At 45.8% G+C, this 22,049-nt stretch overlaps 1 protein-coding gene across 2 annotated transcripts; it reads left to right on the top strand.

The window, feature by feature from the left end:
- The first annotated feature begins 1,798 nt into the window (after positions 1-1,798).
- On the top strand, positions 1,799-21,320 carry kdm7aa (lysine (K)-specific demethylase 7Aa). 2 transcript variants are annotated; one of them, XM_069711076.1, is made up of 18 exons: positions 1,799-1,906; positions 8,919-9,004; positions 9,527-9,644; positions 10,325-10,485; positions 13,089-13,230; positions 13,759-13,945; positions 14,144-14,306; positions 16,341-16,428; positions 16,519-16,625; positions 16,966-17,057; positions 17,264-17,350; positions 18,007-18,252; positions 18,391-18,518; positions 18,909-19,045; positions 19,153-19,247; positions 19,803-20,023; positions 20,141-20,490; positions 21,200-21,320. In XM_069711076.1, the coding sequence occupies exons 1-18, from the start codon at positions 1,809-1,811 to the stop codon at positions 21,286-21,288; spliced, it is 2,595 nt and encodes an 864-aa protein (XP_069567177.1). In that variant the 5' UTR covers positions 1,799-1,808; the 3' UTR covers positions 21,289-21,320. The 2 variants fall into 2 exon arrangements, with proteins under 2 accessions (XP_069567177.1, XP_069567178.1); XM_069711077.1 differs by having other exon boundaries at positions 20,141-20,534; positions 21,200-21,289.
- The last annotated feature ends 729 nt before the right edge of the window (positions 21,321-22,049 follow it).

The raw sequence follows: 22,049 nt of genomic DNA, 5'->3' as shown, positions 1-22,049 counted from the left end.
CCATCCATCAGCAGTAACTCTAACCCATCTTAAGAGGCACTAACCGCCACTCACAGGTGATAATTAACTTCCAGGAGGAGTGTTTACATGCATGCTGTGCATCTGCACACCAGACAGGAAGTTCCACTGCTCACACTGTGGGCGAAGAAAAACCTAATGTGAAGACATGATTATAATCTACTGCAAACAAGTGGTGCTGGCTGTGATTATCAGCCTGCGGACAACGGAGATGTTTACATCTTGCTGAAGCCGACAAAAAAAAATTAAAAAAAAAATGCACCAAATAATTGAATTCAGGCCTAAATCTGCAGAAGAACCCAGTGAAATCACGTGTGATCTGTGCAGTGAGCGCTGAGGAGCCTCTGCATGCACCAAGGCTGCTTGACTATGCAGAGCAGCGCAGATGGGCGTGTGGGGGGATGGGTGCTGTCAGCTCACAGATCAAGCTGTGGGTCGGTGGTCCCATTGCTATTCACCACACAAGCACGTAGGGCATGTCAGACACGTTCCATGGAGACACACCATGCTTTTTTGTGTGCCTCTGAACTATCTGCCATTAGGTTGCAACTGTTTACTAGAAGAGGTGATAACACAATCAAGATAAAGTCTGCGACAGTACAAATGTTCAGTGCTGGATTGTGTGGCACATTTAGATTTGTTTTTTGTTTTTTTTACATCATGTCAGCTGTGTTTGAAAGGTTAGTGACAAGTCAGCACGGATGCTGCACATATGGACTGAAGTTCTCAATGCAAGTTTCAATCAGCTTAAACACCTTTTACATAATGTTTAACAAAATTTGATAATTTGTTTGCAGTGTTGGAATGTAATTAAGTACATTTACTCAAGTAATATATTTAACCACAAATTCAAGTTACTTGTACTTTACTTGAATACATCCTCATTTTATGCAACTTCATAATTCTACTCCTCCATATCTCAGAGGAAATATTGTACTTTTTACTCCACTACATTTGTCTGACAACTTTAGTTATGACTTTATTATAAGATTACAGTTTTTAATAACCTTGCTATCCAGTAAAAAAAAAAAAAAAATTCTATATCTCAGAATTTGTTGTTTATGAATTTGATGTTAATGATAAACTCAAGTATTACTTGTTCATTAATGAGTTTACTTTTTAAGATAAATAAACTATTCAAAAATCCTCTGGGATGAGTTGGAAAATACATCATCACAAAGCTGAAATATAATATATACATGTAGTCATATGCGTTTGCGCATATTGGTCAAACTTGCATATTACATTTTTTTATTATTATTTATTCAAATATTTAAGATAAACTTCTTGGAGGGTCTTCATGAGTTTGTAATGATAGATTATAGGCTGCGTGGATTAAGTGAAAAAAATTCCACAGAAATGTATAAAAAATTAAAAAAAAACGTTTTTAAAATTTCTTTAAACATAAAGCTAGCTGAAACAATAATATATCATGTATTCAATGTAATTTAAATTTCTGCCACGCTCACAATTTTCCTTTATTTACTCTAAAAATCATGACTTTGCTGATTACAAATCGAAGATTGTAACACGAACAAAATGCCTAAAACAAAAACCATTATGTAATTCCTTTGTTGGAAAAAAAAAAAAAAAAAAAAGTTTGTGTCTATTGTTGGTGCGCCTCCGCTACCAAAATGGAAATGAATAATTTGGAAAGTGACGTCAGAGGTGGGATTGCCTCGAACGTCGGAGCTCGTGTGCGCTCGGCTCTCCCGCTTCGGGTGTTTCCGGACGGAGGGTTAAATCCCCGCCCCGCTTTCATTCCTGCGTTGTTTGGGGACAGTAGGAAGATGGCGGCGGCCCCGCTGTACTGTGTCTGCCGGCAGCCCTACGATGTGAGCCGGTTTATGATCGAGTGCGACATCTGTAAAGACTGGTTTCACGGCAGGTACGTCGGCCGTAACGCCCTCGGCGAGATGTGGTCAACCGAAACGCGACGAACACCGGTTGTTTTTTAATTTTTTTTAATTTTTTTTTTTAAAGGAAAGGCGACGATTATCAAAAGCGGTGTTGGGACTGGTGGCTAACTTAGCTTCGCTAACGCTAGCGGTGGGCGACGGGGGTTTTAAACCGTCTATTGACTTTACGAGCGAAAGTGAGGTTTCGTTATCTTTAAAAAAAATAATAAAAAAAAATAAAAAAATCGATTTAAATGCTTAAACGCACCCCGTCGTCCCGCAGATTAGTTTGAAACACGCGACTCAGTGTCCCGCTTTTTGCAATTGCGTTGGTAAATCATCGATATCGACTCAAACGGAGCCCCAAAATAGTTATTTATTTATTTTATTTTAATATGAGGGTCGCAGGTTTGTGTCTTGTCAAAACCTGAGTGAGCCAAAACAAAACAACAAAACAAAAAAGCTTGACAGGGTCGCGGTGTTTTGCTTTTTCCTCACCGTGATTTTAAGAGGCTCGGTTTAATGCTGGTTTTTCTCTGATTTAATGCATTAAGAGCCAGTTGAACCAGTCGCAGTATGTCAGTAGTGAGCTCACAATCTGGCTCACGAAGTCGGGTTATTCGAGGTAATGGCAGCTCACATTGTTGTTGTACTTTTACGTTGTTAATCTCATCGGCAGCGTTTCGTAATCAGCTTTGTTTGGACGCGATTTTGAAGTTTATTGTCGTAGCTCCCTGATTTAGATCATATTAATTCTTTATTTTATAGCATTTTGAAACTGTGCGTGTAACTTGGTGGGGTTTTTTTTTGTGGTTTTTTTTTGTGGCATGCTGTTTTGTTTGGAGGTCTTTGCTTGATTGGAAAGTGAATGGTGGGTGAACAAGGAGCTTGTTATGGTTGGGCTTTTGATTGACAGCTTTAGAAATTTAAATCCCCCTTTTCAAGCAGAGGAGGCACATGGCAGGGGACCCCTAGTGGTGGACAGGGGGACTATTTAAAGGTACCATGCAGGCACATGTCCCTGTTTTACTGCTGATGGTCTTTTTTGTGTGGTTTTTTTGGCTCATTTTCTACAGTCCTGTTCTCATAACTGATTTAAAGTGGGCCATTGTTGTCATAGAGACTTTGATGATTCATGCTGTGTGTGGGTGGCGGCTGTCAAAATCATTACGGGAATTTTATTGTTGTGTAATGCAACCCCGTGGTGTGTATGTGTACATATTGCCCACAATGTCAGGATTTCAGTAATGCATGTTGCAATCCACGTCCGATATAGTGACGAAGACCGTACTCTTTGGGTTCAAGCTCATTCTGTACAGTTTCAGGACGACAGAGTTAATTATACAGGTTGTACTTTAAGCCCCTCTATTAGGCAATATACACAAAATAGTGACTTTTAGCAGATCACAGGGGGCTGGGGGGGTGGATGGGGGTGTAACTCACCTTGTTTACGTCTGATCCTGACAGAACTTATATTATTTCTGTTGTTAAATTCTACATTGTATGTCAGACACAGGCAACCAGCAACATCTGCCTTTTAGCAACGATCCCTTTTCTTTTTTTTCTTTTTTTTTTTTTTTTATCTATGTGGCTCTAAGAGCCTGAGATGACCCAGGACAAATCTTACACATGCCTTGTTCTTCACTCTTTTGAGTCAGGCTGTGTGGGCGCATCTCCACGGCAACAGTTTATGAATACAATAGCCTGTTTTTGCTCGTGTCGAAATGACGGAAGCCATTGCGTACGTACGTTAAGCGCGGTGCCAAAAAAACTTGGCAGCCACAATTTGTGGCGTATGAGGGCCAAAAAAGACTAGCTGTGTGTGTCATGTGCCAGCAAGAAAAGGAACAAACTGTGGAGCGCTCCCCCCGTTGATGACTAATAAGCAGACACGCACAGCAGAGCTCCAAAAGCGGCCACATTTCCAGCCTCTTTCCCACGAGGCGGGCCAGAAGGAAAGGGATATTCTCTGGCTGTGGATGGTGGCACGTCGACGGAGTGGAAAGGAGACGAGCTCAGCCACCCGGTGCCTGTTTGTCAGTGTGCTGTGAGCTGGTTTTGTGTTTGTGTGTGTGTGTGTGTGTGTGTGGGGAGGGGGGGGGACTTTTTGTCTCGCTGCCTCAGTTTCTGGAGAGTGTCCTGTTTTCCATCACCCGTATCTCTCCGAATCTCAACGCACAAAACAGCCCAGGACCTTAATGGTATTTTATCAGCGTCAGACTAGTGAACAGTGAGGTGACTGGGAAGCAGAACATTTTTTATTTGTGTTGATAAATTCCTCTTATACCACTCTACCGTAGTCTCATATTACAGCACCAGAATTATATAGAGATATATCCTGGTTTTATAAGGGACTGACTGGTGATGATTTGAAATGCAGTGACAGATGGGTTGTAAAAGTGGTATTTATTATTAGATACACTAGATAAATATTAATAAATCAGTTTGATTGACAGTCTGCTTTATATATATATATATATATGAACTGTGGGTGCATCAGAAAAGCAAAGGGTAAAATATAAATAATGGTTAGTGGAGTAAATGTTTTTGAGTCTCTGCTATCTGGTTACTCACCTTCTGACCCCTTTGGTTTACATTGCTGCTCCTTTGGGGGTGTCCTGGATCTCAGGTTGGGTCCCATTGCCCTGAAGGACTTCACAAAGCAGTAAAACCCACAATTGGACCGTGTGGTTTTAGATTACTAATGTTATTTTTTTTATTTTTTTTTTTACAGTTAGCTTCGTTTACAGTTTCACACCTCGCCTGCAAGACCTGCTCCTGTAAAGAGGTTGTTTCCCGTGTTTGTTAGAAGTTTCAGCCAAACTGTGGATGTCGGGGTGCTACAAAAATCCTCAGTCGGTCAAGTCAGATCACAGCGTAGGTGTCAGGCGCTCCGGTCAGCTCATTGTCTGATTTTAGGTATGGACAGTGGGGGTGATGATGGACCGGTGTGGCTCTACGGGACGGGGGGAATGATTGATGGGAGCTCCGGCGAGCCAAGTTCAATGCACGATCCGTCAATGTCGCACAGGGCGTGAGCACACGAAAGAGAGATGGATAGCCTCAACAGAGTGGCTTTTTAGTGTTTACGTTAAGTGGATGGCTGGACGAGTGGAAGGAGTCTTCTTTCTTCTTTTTTTTTACCACTGTTGACCATGATGGAGAAGTTTCAGATCATCTGATAAGTTAATTAGTCGAAGTAAAGAGCAGCCTCATAGCTCTTGTTAAGAGCTGTGTTTACGTTCATTAGGAAGGCCGTCTCTCGGGGGCAGGAAAACTGCATTTCTTTTGGCTTGATCAATGTTGATTAGAGGTCAACAGCCTCGTGTATTGATTGCCGTCAGTTTAAATTATGATGTTGAAGATGTATTTCTACCACAGGGTTCAAAAGTTGCTACAGAAATAACAATCTATAACTGGACCTCTGTGTCGTATTAAATTCCAAATCAATGCGAAACTGTCAGAAATGCTGCGAGTAAGAAGTGTATGAACAGTTTGGTTGTTTTAGTCCGAACAATAACCCTTTTTGTAAATCCTCGTATTTCATGAATTGCTCATTGACAGTCAGTCTGAAGGTGAGTTCAGGCTGAGTTTGTTGTTTTGAAGTATGTCAGCAGCAGACAGTCACAGGATGGATGACGGTTTTACGGGGGCGCGGGGGGGCACAACCATGTTGAAGACATGTGTGAAAACAGAGTCCCGGTGCTAGAAGCCTCGAGGCAGCTCAACCTGCACCAATAAACAATTAAGCTGTTAAAACTCCTCGGGGTTCCCTGATGCCCATAAACAACAAAGCGATCCTCTTTTGTTGTTTACCAGCGGACTACACAGTCTACAGAGACTACCGCCGTCTCCCTCAAGCTGTAACCACTGCAGGAAGGTTGTGTTGCTTTTACGGCGCACTCGCTGAAATGATTTAACCAGTAAGGCCAAAATGACATATTCTTATCCATCCCTCAGGGCTCAGTGGCTCTCGCTGCTGCCCAAGTCCAGCGCTGTTTATATAAGCTTTGGCCGAGTGCATTAGGAAAAGGTCTGGAGGAGTCAGGTGCTCCTCTAGGGTAGATAAAGATAACCAGGTGTGTTTAGCCACCCTCATCTCCTCTCCATCTCTACCTCTACCAGCCATCCATTAAGTATCTGCCAGTTCCCTAATGTAGGCGTGTCGCCGCCCCATGCTGAGCAGTTATTTAGAGCTTAAAATAATGGCGATCCCCGCCTCCAGCCTTTGTGTTTCTGCACTGATCACTGAGGACAATGAACCCCTCACAGTGCATGGACTAATGAATAAGCCCTCTCAGTCACACAGGAAGGAGGCCCTCGATGAGAGGAAGTGGAGGGAGAGGGGCTTTTGATGGCCGGGGTTTAGCCAAGTACACACATCTCCTCTCATTCAGGAAGGGGTGTTTAGCTTGGTAATCTGCCGCAATGTCGTCAGGGAGCGACCCTCCCGTCGAAATTTAAGGTTTTGTTTTGTATCCGTACGGGACACGTCGGCTGCACTCGTTGACCTTCTGTTGCTCTGTCGTCGTACAACGCGCGATAACGCTATCTAAGATGACGTCTGTTCGGTTGTCTCCAATCGGATCCTCGCACTGATCGCGCTCCAAGCAAATCGGGTTCACTTTGGTTCAAGAGCTGTTGGCACACTCGCCAGCTTTGCGATGATGCAATACATCATCAAGCTTGAGCAAGGCGAGGAAATACTTGGCTGTCTTTCTCTTTCAGCTGAGCCACACACACTCCCCCCCTCCCCTTTGTTTCTCTTTATTTTTTTTCTTTATTTTATTTTTTTTACATTCTCTATTTCAGGGCCGTATAAGTTTCACAAGCCTTGATAAGTAACAATAACTGCAGGTGACACGTATGCTGAGTCAGCAGGCGTATTGTGGCACGGTGCCCTTATTTCCCACCGTGGCATTGCGTGAAGGAAAAGCGCCAGGCGAGAGAGAGAGAGGGGCGACCTCGGCCGAGCCCTCTCGGCCCCCGCACATCGCGACCGACCCCGACGGCAGCGGGCCGTGACTCACGCTTTCCCCCAGCGAACAGCCACATGTTTGAACAAAGATTCCTGATACATGAGCTAGGCCCAGTAATACAGCCAAGCACTGTACAGTGTTATTGTTAGTCATCCGCTTGCTCACGTGCAGCAGCAGGAGTGCTTCTTTCAGCTGCTTTTTTTGTTTTGTTTTGTTTGTTTTGTTTTGTTTTTCTCCGTGGTTGTTGTTGGCCCAAAAGTAACCTGTTAAGCAGATAACTACGAAATAATTACGCTCTTCCAGCGGTTTGTACGGCTCAACTCGACTGGACTTTTACTCGCCTTTAGTGCCATCTGACCACAGCGGGGATTTTGGGGTTTCCCGTTAATCGAGTAGGTCGTAGATGTAAAAAAAAAAAACTGTAGTCGCTTGCAGGATTTCATCTGTCACGCGACGACGATGATGCATACATGCAGTGAGTCAATCTACTGATGTATTTGTTCAGCGAATCTCTGTGGGTGAACGCCGAAATGAGAAATTAGTGGAAATCTTTTCTACTTCATACGCTTCTCTGCGTCTCAAATTTGAGCCCTTTTCAACACGGTAGACGTTTGCTGTGCAGCTAGATCAGGCTCGATGGGGTAAACCAGATGAGGGAGAGAGAGCTACTGTTGATATCCTGTTGGTGCACACGGGTGAGGGGGGAGGGGGGAGAGGGGGAAGCATTCACACGAACTCACCACTTCCTGATGAGTTAATGGCCCTACGCTTTATTTCCTTTACAGTTTCCTGCGATTCCTTGCAGATCAAAGGTCGATGGCAGGCTGCGGTGAGCTCCATCCCTCCTGCAGGCGTTCACCTTTTAACAGCAGAGGTTACAACGGCAACGAACTGCTTACACGGCGTTTCACGATGCTGTCGTTAGCCGCTAACTCGAGGCCAATCACGAGAGTCTGCGGGGGCGGTGGGGAAGGGGGAGGGAGAAGGGTGGAGGGGGGGGAGTGGTTTGAAAATGGCAAATGCCCAGATTTGTGGGATTTTTTTTTTTTTTTTATTTTATTTTTGTATGAAATAATTGCATTTGGCCTCTGTTGCGTGAGGAGTTCAGCTTTAGCTTGATGAGATTGTAAAACGTTTTTATGTCTTGTCACAATATACATGTTGTCATAGTTTTTCAACCCATGCTGCTCTGGTATGCAACAGAGGAATGCATGTGTGTTGGTGCCTGTGGTTTGGCTGTTGCAGGACAGTCGGGGGTTGCAGTAAACGTGACACAGTTGCTGACCCGTCAAGTCTGTTGATATTCATTTTATATATTTTACTTTGACGCCATTGTTGTAATTTGTTATTCTGTGGTTCTGGCACATATGTTGCTGACACCGAATTACAGCTCAGCCTAACGTGACTCAAATGTAAGTAAATTACATGACGAGGTGGCAGCGTTGGCGATTACATTACTGTTGCCCAAAGGCTTTGAGTGCGTTTCAGGTTCCCAGCAGCTCTCCTAGAAATGACCGAAGCCACATTTGTGCAATTGTTGAATGTTTGTTTTTAAAAATATAAAAGAGCAAAAGTTGTTTTTCACCCCAAACTGAACGTTGTTTTTGCACTCGTAACTGCTGACATCTCCTCTGGTAACAAACACGGCGTATCATTGAATTCATCGGCGCTCTCGCATTTTATGGACGCTGAAAGTCATGATTTCTGTTCAAGAAATAAGCTGTGGTGCCGCTAACAACAAGCAAACATCCCAAAAAGTTTTTTTTTTTTTAATGCAAATGTATTGGTCCTAGAAGTCTGCAATTATTTGGATGACAGATTCATCCTTGAAGTACTTTTTAAACTAAGGTGGATTGTCGTTATGATAGCAAACTTATTCTTTTTTTTTTTTCAAACTTTGGGTTTAAAATCTTGTAACGGGCTTTTTTTTGTTGTTGTTGTTTTTTTTGTTTGTTTATTGACCAAAAGAACCCGTTTTGTGTGCGACTCTGTTCTAACTCTGTATCTCTGGTCCCTCTTTCAGCTGTGTACAGGTAGAAGAGCATCATGCTGTGGATATCGATGTTTACCACTGTCCCAACTGTGATGCCCAACACGGATCCTCCCTGAGTGAGTAATGCTCTCTCGCTCCCTCTCTCTCTCAACGCCATGCTTCCTCCCTCAGTCCTACCACGTGTCTCGTTTATCAGACAGTCCTCTGATTCTCTGCCTTACATTGTCCGTCCAACCCTATCCCACCTCCATCTCTGCATGTTGGACTGGTCCCAGGGGAGTAGGGCCACTCTCTGCTGTGTTAAGTCAAGTCAGATTTTTGTAGGGGGAGGGAGGGAGGGAGGGAGGGGGGGGAGGGGGGAATGGGTTAACCTCTGAGAGGCCTGAGGGCAGGCATTAACAGGCTAATTGAATGGTGTTGTAAACCCTCCACTTTGATTGGACAAGCCCCTCCATCTCCACCTCTCGGCACAGGGGTTGAGTAGTGAATTAATGTCCTCACGAAAAGTGATTGTGATCTGCATAATTTCCCATGTCGTTGGGAGGACGCGCTTCAAGGGTGCGATGGCGGCATGAAATTAGATTGAAACAACCCAGTCAAACGAAAAAAAACAAAAAAAAAACGCTTGTTTCCTACAGTGAAAAAGCGCAACAACTGGCACCGGCACGACTACACGGAGCCGGACGATGGATCGAAGCCGGTGCAGGCCGGCACCTCAGTGTTTGTCAAGGAGCTCCAGAACAGGACCTTCCCCAGGTACACGTCAACGCACACCTGACAGCTTCCTCGCTTGTCAAATCCGACACGGAGAAACGCACACAGCCAGCAACTGCGCTGTTTGGACTCCTGTGAGGTCACAGACTCACAGTCTCACGTCATTTGTCCTCCCTCAATATGGCCCCACTGTCATATGTTCTACGTACCAAAAAACACTGAGGGGTCATTTAGTCATGGAGCTAGCAAGCTACAAGAAAACCTGGGGTTGGCCTGGCTGCGTGTCGTTCAGAAACGAGTCAGCCAATCAGATGAGAGGCTCAGTGATGTCAATTAACCTTCACGAAACAGCCTGTTCTTGGTAGCGCTCCAGACAAGCTTAAGAGAGGAGACGTATAACTAGATTGAGATGGATTTTAGTACTTAAAACCTCCAAAATGTACATCCAGACTGCAAATACAAACAGAGGAATGAGGTAAATCGTGGTACCTTTAAATGGATGCAATGGAATAATTTGGATTATCCTCTCGGTGTGTTTAATCACAGCCCCGCAGAGCTGCTCGGATGTCATTTTTAAAATGCCGTGAGCAACGCAAACAAATTACATTCACCTCCACTGATTTGTGGCATTTCAGGCTGCATTACTTCTTCTTGGAATGTGGATACTTCCATAAAATGTCAACAGATCAAGTTTACTGACCTTGATGTGATCTGGTTTTCAGTGGCGAGGAGATTCTGATCCGGATGAAGGGTGAGCATGTGACGACCAGGTTCTTGGAGAGACATGGCTTCCATTACCCCATCGCGGTCACCGAGATGGAGGGCCTGGGCCTCCGACTCCCCCCTCCTACTTTCTCCGTCAAAGACGTGGAGCAGTACGTGGGTAAGGACGCTCGGTAATAAACAGGCTTTATGTTGCAGTGTGAAACGGTCGCCGTCGGCTGCATCTAATTTACATCAACACGTTAGTGTGTATCCTTCGGGGAAGGTACGTGAGCTCTGTGATTGGAGTAGCTCTCCGTTTGCTGAAAAAGCTCATGAAACAACACCAGCCAGCTAAGTGGCCATCGCTGAACAGGCGCCATCTGTGTGTCAATATGAACAAGTTTCCAGGTTCATGGGGTTTTAACGCACTTATCAGGCATCAGGCAATGGCCCAATGAGCTCTAAATGAGTGACGGCTAAGCTTTCACTGCCCTCCTTATGACCACTGCGCTTCCTTACTGAAACAGCCTGCCACTTCCCAGCTCCTATTACAAGCCCATTAACCAAGCCCACCGGTGTTTTTATCATTAAGTTCAGATTACAGACTCCCTCTCTCACTTTATCGCTCTCTCTCTCTCTCTCTCTCCCCCTCCCTCCCTCCCACGCCCTATTGAGCATTAAGCCAAGGCACAGGTGTTGTGACCAGGGACCGAGTGTTGGGTTGCGTTTCTTTACAGTTGGAAGACAATGGGACAACTGGAGTAAACGCTGATGTCCTCCCTCAGCGTTTGTGCGGTCGGCTTGGTGTGTGGTCAAAGATTGGTCCCAGCGTTGGTGAATGCTCGGAGGAAGTCCCTCGATGGAGCCTCTGTGAATACAGCTTGTACCGAGATGCCGCTTTATTTTGGTAGCTTTCTATCCTACCAACGCGGCCTGTGGCGACACTCGTGTAGGACTGTGTGTGTGTGTGTGTGTGTGTGTGTGTGTGTGTGTGTGTGTGTGTGTGTGTGTTTTGACAGGGAAATACGAACATTTACACGAAAAGAAGGTATTAAAAGCCTTGTGTCTTGACCAGTGTACATAAAGTGAATCAAATTTGTTGAAGTTGTGTAGAAATGTGTATTAAATGTGATCAGATCAACTTTAATTTGATAGGGTACAGAAATTCAAAAGGTGATGTGATTAAGTCTCTGTGACCCGCGTCACTCCACGTTCAGCATTTCACTACTCAAACCTTCACCACAGAGGTTAAAAGGTTCCCTTATTACACGCATGACGGGAGGTATTTGCGTCTTTTCGTGCCTACTTTCTGCCGGGAAACTGATACCACCGTTTTAAATCCAACCTTTCCACAGTTTGCCGGCCCGCAGCAGACTTTAACGTGTGTTGGGTAAATGCTTCGTCTGGGCAAATATTGGATTTAAAGGTTGGGCAGATAGTAGACATCTGTGTGGCTGTGAAAATACCATTTGAAGGTGCTGGAAACTGGAAAGTAAAGGCTTTGACTTTTCCCGACGGTTTATGTCTGGAAGGCCATCTGACCAAATTGTGGACTTGTTTTTTTTCCTCCATCGTACTGTTAGCGAGAAGAATATTTAAATCCTGTTAACGGTACATTGATAGTAAAGATCGTGTTGACGTGTACGAGGACGGCCGTAGATGAATAAATACATGATTTCACAACGTCTTGCTCCATAAGTTGATGAATAATGAGGGAAAGCTTTTCCTAACCGATTCAAATTAACACGCTGAAAAAAGAGTTCCTGGTTCAAGCACGCTGACAAAAGACATATTCGCGACAATTATCTTAACGAACGAGCTCTTTAACATGTCTGGGTGTTGTAATATATCGCTGCTGTAACAGTAGAACATCAGGCGGCGCGAGTGCCTCTCGAGCTGCTCCGACGGGGCTGTAAATGCGGGACATTCATTCATTCATTCATTCATTCATTCATTTATTTATTTATTTATTTATTAATTAATTAAAAAAGGGTTTGTGAAGCTGGTGTTGTTGGCTTTCGAGGCAGCTTTTGTCTTTGGCTGTGTGACCGACTGCCTCTACTCCAGCTGTTCCCCGACATCAGACGCTGGCCAGCTGGGCCTTCGGAGGTGTCTGCAAGTGCAAGTGTGTGTGTGTGTGTGGGAGAGAGAGGGAGAGAGCGAGAGAGCGAGCATGCGAAGGGGGTAATAAAAAAGGTGTGTGGGAGGGGTGTGGGGAAAATACAACAAGCAGCTGTCTTGCTGCACACACTGCTGCCCGGTCTTACTTCCGGGCCCATGTGTCACTCGACTGATTTGTAGCGTCCCAACTGTTCGCTGGTTGCTGTGAGTCTGTGTTTCTTTTTTAGCATCTGTTTCCTGTCTCATACGCGTAAACAGCTTTAGCACTATCTCCCTCTCTCTCTCTCTCTCTCTCTCTCGCACTTCTATATTTCCCTATATGCTCGAGGTCTCCCACGCACACACAGGCATTCAATAAAAAACGCAGCAGCCCTCTCGCCTCCACCCACCCACTCCACCCACCCACCCTCCTCGGGGACCGGTGGTCTGGACAGATTGACAGATTGTCTCGCTTGCATCCTCTGCAAGCCCCTCCCCGCTCTGCCATATCGATGCCAGTTTGCCTCGGGGCCTGATCTCTGAAAGCGCCCCGGAGATGCCAGCAGGCTGCTGACCTCCGTGAACCCCCCCCTCGCCCACTCAGCAGCCAATTAAAAAGTTTATGGTATTTTTCATGAACGTGCACGTGTGACCACGGAGCTCATTTCTACTTCCTTCCAGGTGGGGACAAAGTCATCGACGTGATCGATGTGGCGCGGCAGGCGGACAGCAAGATGAAGCTCAACGAGTTTATCAAGTATTTCACCAAACCCCATCGACCGAAGGTCCTCAACCTCATCAGCCTGGAGTTCTCTGACACTAAGTAAGCTATTATTCGCTCTGGAAGAGCCTCAGCTAGCACAGCTTTTTATAAAATTAGTATTGCCTGGAACAGAAAAAAAAAAATGTCTGCAGCAATGTTAACGGGTTAAGTAGCCTGTAATTTTATTTTGGCCTCAGCCGTTAATCAACTTTGTCAAAACTAGTTCACAGACTTTTTCCAGAGCTTTCAACTGCATCGATGAACTTTTTCCTGTTTCCAAGGTCCACGATATGAATTTAATCACTGCTGATGATTCCCATTTCCATTCAGATCAATAAGAAATGAAGGAAATAAGAAGATTTGAATTTTGGTCATTACATGTCGGTCGTTAAGATGACACGCGTGTATCAGTGTGACTCGTTCTGAGTTTGTCGGTAGGTGTGTGCGTGTGCACGTAGACAGGGAACACAGTTGAAATCCAAAAATGGGACTTTGAGATAGTTTTAAATTGTACGATATCAGTGCTGTCTGAAATAACTGTAATATAACCTCCTAACTGTTTAATGGCTTCACTCGAACCTCCCGCAGGATGTCGGAGTTGGTGGAGGTTCCCGACGTGGCTCAGAACATGTCGTGGGTGGAGAACTACTGGCCGGACGACTCCTTCTTCCCCAAGCCCTTTGTCCAGAAGTACTGCCTCATGGGGGTCAAGGACAGCTACACAGACTTCCACATAGACTTCGGCGGCACCTCCGTCTGGTATCATGTTCTCTGGGTAAGTGTGCGCATTAAAAGGAGCTTGACATTCCTTCGCCGAGCGGGCGCTGCGTTGGCCGTGGTGACGCTCTCACCCTCCCACCTCTATAAACTCCAGCTGACATTCGTTTCAGATTGTGGGCGGGTGTTTACGTGCAGCATCACTTCCAACACTTTTTTTTTTTTTTCTTCCTCTTCTTCTTCTTCTGATTCGCAGGGTGAGAAGATCTTCTTCTTGATCAAGCCCACTCCCACCAACCTTGCACTATATGAGGCATGGAGCTCCTCGCCCAATCAGAGCGAAGTGTTCTTTGGGGACAGAGTGGAGAAGTGCTACAAGTGTCTTGTACCCCAAGGAACCACCCTGCTCATCCCTACAGGTCGGTGCTGTCTTTTAACGGGACACAGTTTATAGCTAATGGACCTTTTGGTTCTGACTTTAGGTTTCTTTCCCCTTTTCGATGTTTGATCGGAAACTAATTAGCACGTGTGAAAAGGTGCCTCAGACCGAATTTTTTTTTTCCGATCAAGAAGGGGTCTCGTTTGTAGTTTTTAAATAGTTTGGACTTTCTGACCATATACAGGAAGTTGTGGGCAGGCTGTCGTCACCTATTAAACAACAGAAGAAGAAGAAAAGAAGGCAGTAGAGACGTGAAAACGAGCTGTGGTAGCACATGGGGAGAGGACGAGACAAAGTATTGGATTGCAATTTAGTTCAACGAAGAAATCAAAATTCAAAGTTCTGACTTATTTTAAAAGCGGTGAATACCTTTTTTTTTATTTATTTATTAATTTTTTTATTTAACGATAATAGTTTAGTGGCAACGAAAAGCATCTGTTTGTTCATTTTTCTCAATTCAAACGGAAAAAGGCTCCTGGCAGAATTGACATGTTCAAGGTCAGATGAAGAAATAATGAGGCTGAAAATGACTGTTAAGAATAATGACCAAAAACAAGCCGTGTTTTACAGCAATATTACTGTTGGATCAAGTGTTCTGCACTTTTTAATGGACTCGCATCACAGCTGTAACTGCTTTTCACTGGTCAGTGAAAACCGCTGCACTCGTGTGCTGACCTCCATACGCGTTTCCACGGTTACTAAATGATTTGCACTGTCCTGAGACTCACTTTTTCACGTGACCTCAGTCTGCGTTGTTTGGTCTGTGATCGCGTTTCACAGCAGCCCAAACAAACCACACTAACCCGGCAAACACACAAACGCACAGGCAGACCTCACTTGAATCAAACCAAACAGGTTCGTCACGGAGGCACGCTGAGAGTCTGTGGTCTCGAAGAACAATGTATTTCCCACGCTCGCACGCCGCCGTTTGTGTCACTGATGTTCAGTCATTGTAGCCGGTGCCCGGCTAACTGTTTTGCTGACCTGTTTGTTTTCTCACGTGCATTCAAAAGTTTAAAATAGTCCTTCTTATCATGGCTGCTGCCAGGAAAATACAGGCTTCTTCAAGGTCCTCTGTCATTGCCAAGGGAAAATAACAGAGAGGGACTTTCTTCCTGAGCAACAACCCAAACAGTTCTTAATGATCATGATTACAATGGAAAAATGAAGAGAAACTGAGCTCTTGTGTAATGTAACACTAGCATTGGTGCTGCAGCTGTTTTTTTTGTTTTGTTTTCCTGCATGTGATTTTGCAATCTTACATTCCTTCCCCTTGCAATGTTGTTGTTGTTAATTAGCAGTTGAGTTAAGAAGGTAGATGCTTTTTTTTTCCGCGTCACTAACAGAGTGGGACGTGCTATAATTCGCCGAAGTGAAGCTAACGTGCCCAGTCATGCCATTATTCATCCATCGGTTTCTCAATGGACTTTTTAAGCCGATAGAGTTCCTTCGCTGTCTCTCCCGCTGCAATCCACACAGACAAAGCCGAGTTCAGCCCGTCGGCCGCTGCACGTCCTCAGTCAGTGTTGCGGCCGAGCGTTCTCGGAAGGACCAAGCAGCATTGTGAAGGAGAGCTTCTGGCAGAAAGGGTGTGGAGAGGTGGGAATTAAGTGGGGGTCAGAGAGCACAGTAGGTCAGTCAGCCAGTGCTTTATCAGGCCTGTCTATCAGCCTTACACCAACACCCGCCCTCCCCACAGACCCTGCTTTCTCTCACTTTGTGCTTGCTGTATCACGAGCTCTTGTTTATCTGCAGTGGAAGCCATTATTTTCACAGACAACCTAATCTCCAGTGGAAGGATAAGAAGTTAGTTTAACGCACGTGGGGCTTTCTGGGGATGTTTCTCCACTAATTATCTCCCCACGTGAATTCCTCTCGTGCAGACCGGTCCTACCTCAGATGCATTTCATCACCGTGCTCTCGCGTGTCCTGCTGTACAGATTTTTTTTTTATTATGTCATGTCAAGTCAGCGGGTCAGCCGAGTAAACCTCTGTGCTCTGGCGCCCTCTGCAGGCTGGATCCATGCTGTTCTCACCTCTCAGGATTGCATGGCATTTGGAGGGAACTTCCTTCACAACCTCAATATTGGCATGCAGCTCAGGTAAACAGCTCTTTGTAATGTTTATGACATCTTTCTTTCGTTTGTTGGTGTAATCGCTAAACTATTTGGTTTTTAATGCGTTTACTGCAGGTGTTACGAAATGGAGCGTCGTCTGAAAACGCCGGACCTCTTTAAGTTTCCATACTTTGAGGCCATCTGTTGGTATGTGGCCAAGAACCTCCTGGAAACGCTAAAAGGTGAGAGTCAAAGGTCGATAAAAACATGGATGCGGAGATGACAACGCACGTAAAACCAAGAGGTTTGACATATCGGACATTTCAAAAAAAGACGAAGGAATGCATCTGTTAATTGGAGCATCTGTAGCTTAGTGTTGAAATTGAAAGTATCAAAAATGTGCTTCTCAATTAATTTAAATGTCGTTTTTCACAGAAAGTCTGCCGTTTGATTCACTATTAAAAGCCAACGTGAGAGCATGGGAATAAAAGTGCACAATTATGTCCCTCCTCTCTCGATGCTTTCTGGTGTTTATCTGGTTTCGACCTGGCGTGACGACTGTTATTCCTTCCGTCTCCTCAGAGCTTCGTGAGGACAACTGTCCACCTTCGACCTACCTTGTGGAGGGAGTCAAGGCTTTAATCAGTGCACTGAAGACTTGGTTGAAAAGAGAGGTGAGAGTTGTCCGGTCGGTGTCCCCGCACCTGACTTCTGCCTCGAATGTCTCCGGTCCTCGCGGGTTGCCGTTACGCAGCTGCTGAGCTGCAGCAGCAGCAGACGGGCCCCGTTTGCTCTTATCTCGTGGACGGACGTCAGAGACGAACAACGGACCCGTCTGTTCGCTTCTCCCGTTTGAATGCGGTCTGTTGTGGATTTGCAGGTGACTGAGCCCACCAGTGAGGTACCAGACCATATCAGGCCCAACCATCTCATTAAAGAGCTGACCAAGGAAATCCGCTACCTGGAGGTAAGGAGAGGAAATGATGGACAGTTTGACCTTTGAGACCTGTGAGAAAAGCACCGATGCGCTGAGGCTGGTTTTAAATATCGTAAACTGCTGCTTGTGTTTTTTTAAGAAACCGTTTCAGGGCACTCAGTCTTAAGACGCTACACGTGTACATGAGCATTAAATATGAAAAATCATTTTCTATGATGAGGTCCTTTTATTTAGCAGCAATAATACTTCAGATAAAAGTAAAGTATGTGGTCGCAAGAATTCAAGGTCTAATCTGATTGTTTACATCTTTTACCTGTAATGTTTGACATAACTCAAAACTCATAAAATAAATGTATTACATTTTCTGTACTTCTTGTTAGACTTAGAGAAACACCAGACTAAAGAACTTAACATTCTCACAGGGAGACGTTATTGATGTTTGTTTAGGGGCTATAATTGGGCTACTCTACCTCTTAAGATCTGTTGTCTCCTTTATTTGATTTGCTTCTCTGCGCAAGCAGGACAGCCACAGCGACATCCGATTATTGCGCAACTTTTTAAAAGGCTAAAACGGGAAACCATTTCCAAAAAAGATCATTTAATTAAAAGTGCTTGCACCGTTAAAGAAGTTGCTGTGGCGTTTTGGTCTCGAGCCCCTGTTCACTTCTGGCCTCTGAACCCTGCAGGAGGAACCGGTGAACGGTAGCAAGCCAGTGAAATCTCAGGGATGCGGAGTGCCGTCTGGATCGAACGGCTGCCCGGCCACTCGCTCCACGCTGGAGAAGCTGTGCCAGGCGCGGCAGGCGAGACGTGCCGCCAGGCGGCTACGGGAGCAGCAGCGGCAGGTGCCCAAGGTGCCCTCCAACCTGGACATCTTGGAGCAGCACACCAGGGAGGTGCTGAGGAGGCTGGAGGTGGGACCGCTGGACGAGGTGAGCAAACCAGGAGCGTTTGTCGTGTTCGTTGTCTGGTTTGTAAAGCGTGCCGAGTATGGAAAGCACGAAGGCTGCCTGCACGTGTACATGTGGACTTAAAGGATGTAGTCGTGACTCCGAATCCTGTGTCATTAGGATCCGGCGTTTTGTGCCAAGGTTCATGGGAAACTCAACAAAGTGTCAACGGCGTCGGCTGCTGCTGCCGCCGAGTCCCTAGAGGACAACCACCTCCGGCTGATGCTGGTCAACGGCAGAATCATCAGGTGAGCGGGTCGACGCGTCACTAACGGCTCCGCGTTCGTTCACAGCGGTGTGAGGCAGCACGAATCCATCCAGCTGAACTTGGGGAAACATTTGTTTTGATTGTTTCTTAATCTCGGAATTCAGGAAAACTCCAAAAAAGTTCAGTGTTGTTCGAATGTTATTAAAAAAAAGTTGATGATTTCAAGTTAAAAGCTTATTTTAAGTTATCTAAAACTAAATGACAAACTCCAGAAACCACCCGACACCTGGAAGAGAGACGACCTCGGTTTTATTGCTCTTTCTTCAGGACAGTTTAAAAACACGATCGAATATTTCTACCCCGCTGTTCTGCAGTTCATTTCCGTTTACTTCCATGTAAACATGTACTTCGCATATTTGTGTGCGCGCAGAGATTTGAGGCGGCCGAGCAGCAGCCCGGTAAAGACGGAAGGCGAGCGGTCGTCTGTCGGCCCACCAAAGAGTTGTGCGGACGTGAAGACGGAGAGGACGCGGGACGGCGAAGAGATGGACAAACCCGCACTCCTCAGTGAGTCGCCGCCGACGACCGTCAGACCCGTGTTTGTAATCAGAGACGCCGTCGCGGGGCGCGTTCACTGTCGACGTGTTCAACTGATGTGCTCCCGTGTGTCGCAGGGGGTCTGGAGAGGCTGAAGACCGAACTCAGGGAAGACGTCTCGGGACACTCCAGCGTGTCGGACGTGGAGTCCGACAGCGACTCTCCCACGGAGGTAAACGATTCGCGTGTCGGGAAGGAAAAACCCCGCGAGACGCCTCGCGCCATCGAATGTCACTCGGCTCAGTGGGTTTCTCGTCGCCCGCGGCTCAAAACACGTCGACGCGGATCGCAACTCCGTAACGATGTTGTTGATTTTTCTTTCAGCGCACATGCTGCCGCCGATTATGGGTTTTGTTTATTTCATTATACGTTCGTTTATTTTGAAGACTGTGCTCGTTATTGACACCGGGGTAAATCTGTGGTGCCTTTACAGATGTTACCGAGTCGCCCCTTAAACTTTTTAAGAGTATAAGATATGAAAATTGAAAACGGGATGAAAGCAGTTTAGGAGTAATGTTCAGAGGGCGTTAAATATAAGTAAGGTTGCAATGCAGAAGCATCAAAGACTGACATTAAAATCGAAATGTTCAGTGTATTAAATACATAATCACCCTGTCACAATAAAAGCATGCAGGGACACCTGGAAAGTAATACATGAAATGATGTGCCGATTGTTCATGCTGTCATTACTAATGCTTCCATTTTTAAAATTGCTCTGTCAATGTAGCATAAAGCGTTGTCGTCGTCGTCCTCGTCCTCGTCCTCGTCGTCCTCGTCCTCGTCGTCTGCCTCGTCGTCGTCCTCTTCTGACGAGGATTCGGAGAGTTCCCAGGACGAGGAAGAGGAGGAGGAGGAGCGGGGCTCATCTCGGCAGACAGGCTCAGGGCACACCATAGAGCTGGACCAGTCTGGCCAGAAACTCAGGCACAAACACAAACCACTCAAACGGTGAGAAAAACACGGTGGAAGGACACTTTCTTTTTGTAGTTGTTTTTAAGTGTTACGTAGCACGTGTGCATAAAGTGAAGTACTAAGTGTCTTTTTTTTTTTTTCTGCCTCCCGCAGAGAACGTCCTACCTCACCTAGCACAGAAGAGGCCATTCAGGGGATGCTGTCTATGGCTGGTCTGCTGTGCTCCTCCAAGCCGGAGAAGGTAGCCTCGCCCCAGGAGCCCTGGTGGTCGAGCCCCAGCCAGGGGTCGCCGCGGGAGGCCGCACAGCACCAGCGTCGCCTGCAGGGGGACAAGAGCCCGATGGACAGCCAGGGCAACAGCAGCAGCGAGGCCTGGGACAATCAGGGGCTCCCCAGCCCAGAGACGGACTACCAGTACTGTGACCCCTCACTGTCTCCACCGCTGCACCCTTCCAAGAGACACGCCCCCAACCCCCCACCCATCAGCAATCAGGCCACAAAAGGTTTGGACATCAGATTACTGCTGCAAGCGTCCCTCCAAATCTAAGTTTGTGCAATTCATGATTACTTAAATAGAATGGATTAAATGATATTCAGCCATTATATGCTGAGATGTAGGGTGTATGACGTGCAGAGGGGATTATTGCAGAATTTATAGCGCATAAAATCCTTCCATTATGTAGGAAAAGGATCAGACTTCATAGAATACCTGGATTATTACCGGGCTGTTGTATCATACTTAATGCTTCGCCTGTCTGTGGTTTTAGTGGTTTAGCTGATCAGTGTATTATGCAATTAATGTGGAAGTAAAATGAATTTGAATATAAATATGTTCAAATGTGAAAAAGTAATTCAGAGCACATTCACATTTCCCCTTTTTTTTTTAAACTGAGGCCAATAAAGTATGTGGGTGTATCACGAGCCAGTTCTCTCATCATCAATATATCAATTCAATAACATTTTAAAGGGAAATTTTCAGGGAACTTGTAAACTTCCAGTGAATTAAGATCTTTTTTTCCCCTCATAATTTTAAAGATAAAATTATCTTTAAACGGGTTTCAGCTCCCCCGACAGCTTCTGGGCTCCGGTGAGCCACGTCGTATTGATTCCCGTATTTTATTTCCAGTTCTGTCACCGTTTGCTGCTGATTAATGAGCTCCGCTAACACGTTCGCGTCTCGTTTATTTCTTTCCTTTTTTTTTTTTTTTTCAGGCAAACGGCCCAAAAAAGGGATGGCCACAGCCAAGCAGCGACTGGGGAAGATCCTGAAGCTCAACAGGCACAGTCGCGTCTTTGTGTAACACTCACGAACATCTCGGTGGGGGGGGTGTGGAGGAGGTGGTGGGGGGGGGAGGGGGTCACCTTGAAGAAGAAAAAAACAAGAGGAAAAAAAAAAAAAAGAGGAGACATTTGTGTATTTTGTTACCAGACACTTTCCGTGCTGTCGGAACGGGAGGAAGGAAAAAAAAATTTAAAAAAATGAACACTGCCTGGAGACGAATCGTGACGACGTCAAACACGTTCACTGTGCATGCTTAGGAGACAGGGTATCGGATTCGAAATAAGCAAGTGCACGACTTCACTACAAGCACACCAAGAACAAAATGGGGAAAAAAAAAAAAAAAAAGGAGCTACAGGAAGCGGAGAGGACGGCGGAAAGGTGGACCGATGTGAAGCTCCTGCGGGCATTTCGGACGGACAGAGGAGACGTCGGAGGTTTACCAAACAAACGATAAAAAAAAAGAAAAGAAAAAAGAAGAAGAAGAAGCTTTTTGCCGGAGTGGATCTGCATCACATGCGCTAGTATTTCCTCTCTCCGCTGAACGCACTCTTCCCTCCCTCCCTCCCTCCCTCCTCCTCCTCCCTCCACAACCTTCACTTGCTTCATGGCCGAACAGGATGGAGGAGCAGGTGGAACCGAGCTGTATCTCCAGCGGGGGGGGGGTCTTGCTCCTGTGCCCCCTCCCCCCTCACCCGATCCCCTCTGAGGGTAAACGAGGTGCTAAAAAGAGGGAGGCGCTGAACTGATATTTCAAAAATGGTGCTTATTGTTCTCCACTCG

Source organism: Brachyistius frenatus, unplaced genomic scaffold (assembly GCF_029030835.1).
Source record: "Brachyistius frenatus isolate BFR_SWC_R1_liver_20210118 unplaced genomic scaffold, ASM2903083v1 Contig_96, whole genome shotgun sequence".
NCBI classification, from domain to species: domain Eukaryota; kingdom Metazoa; phylum Chordata; class Actinopteri; family Embiotocidae; genus Brachyistius; species Brachyistius frenatus.
The sequence above is the reverse complement of the archived record's forward strand: the minus strand, read 5'-3'. Positions and strand labels throughout refer to the sequence as shown.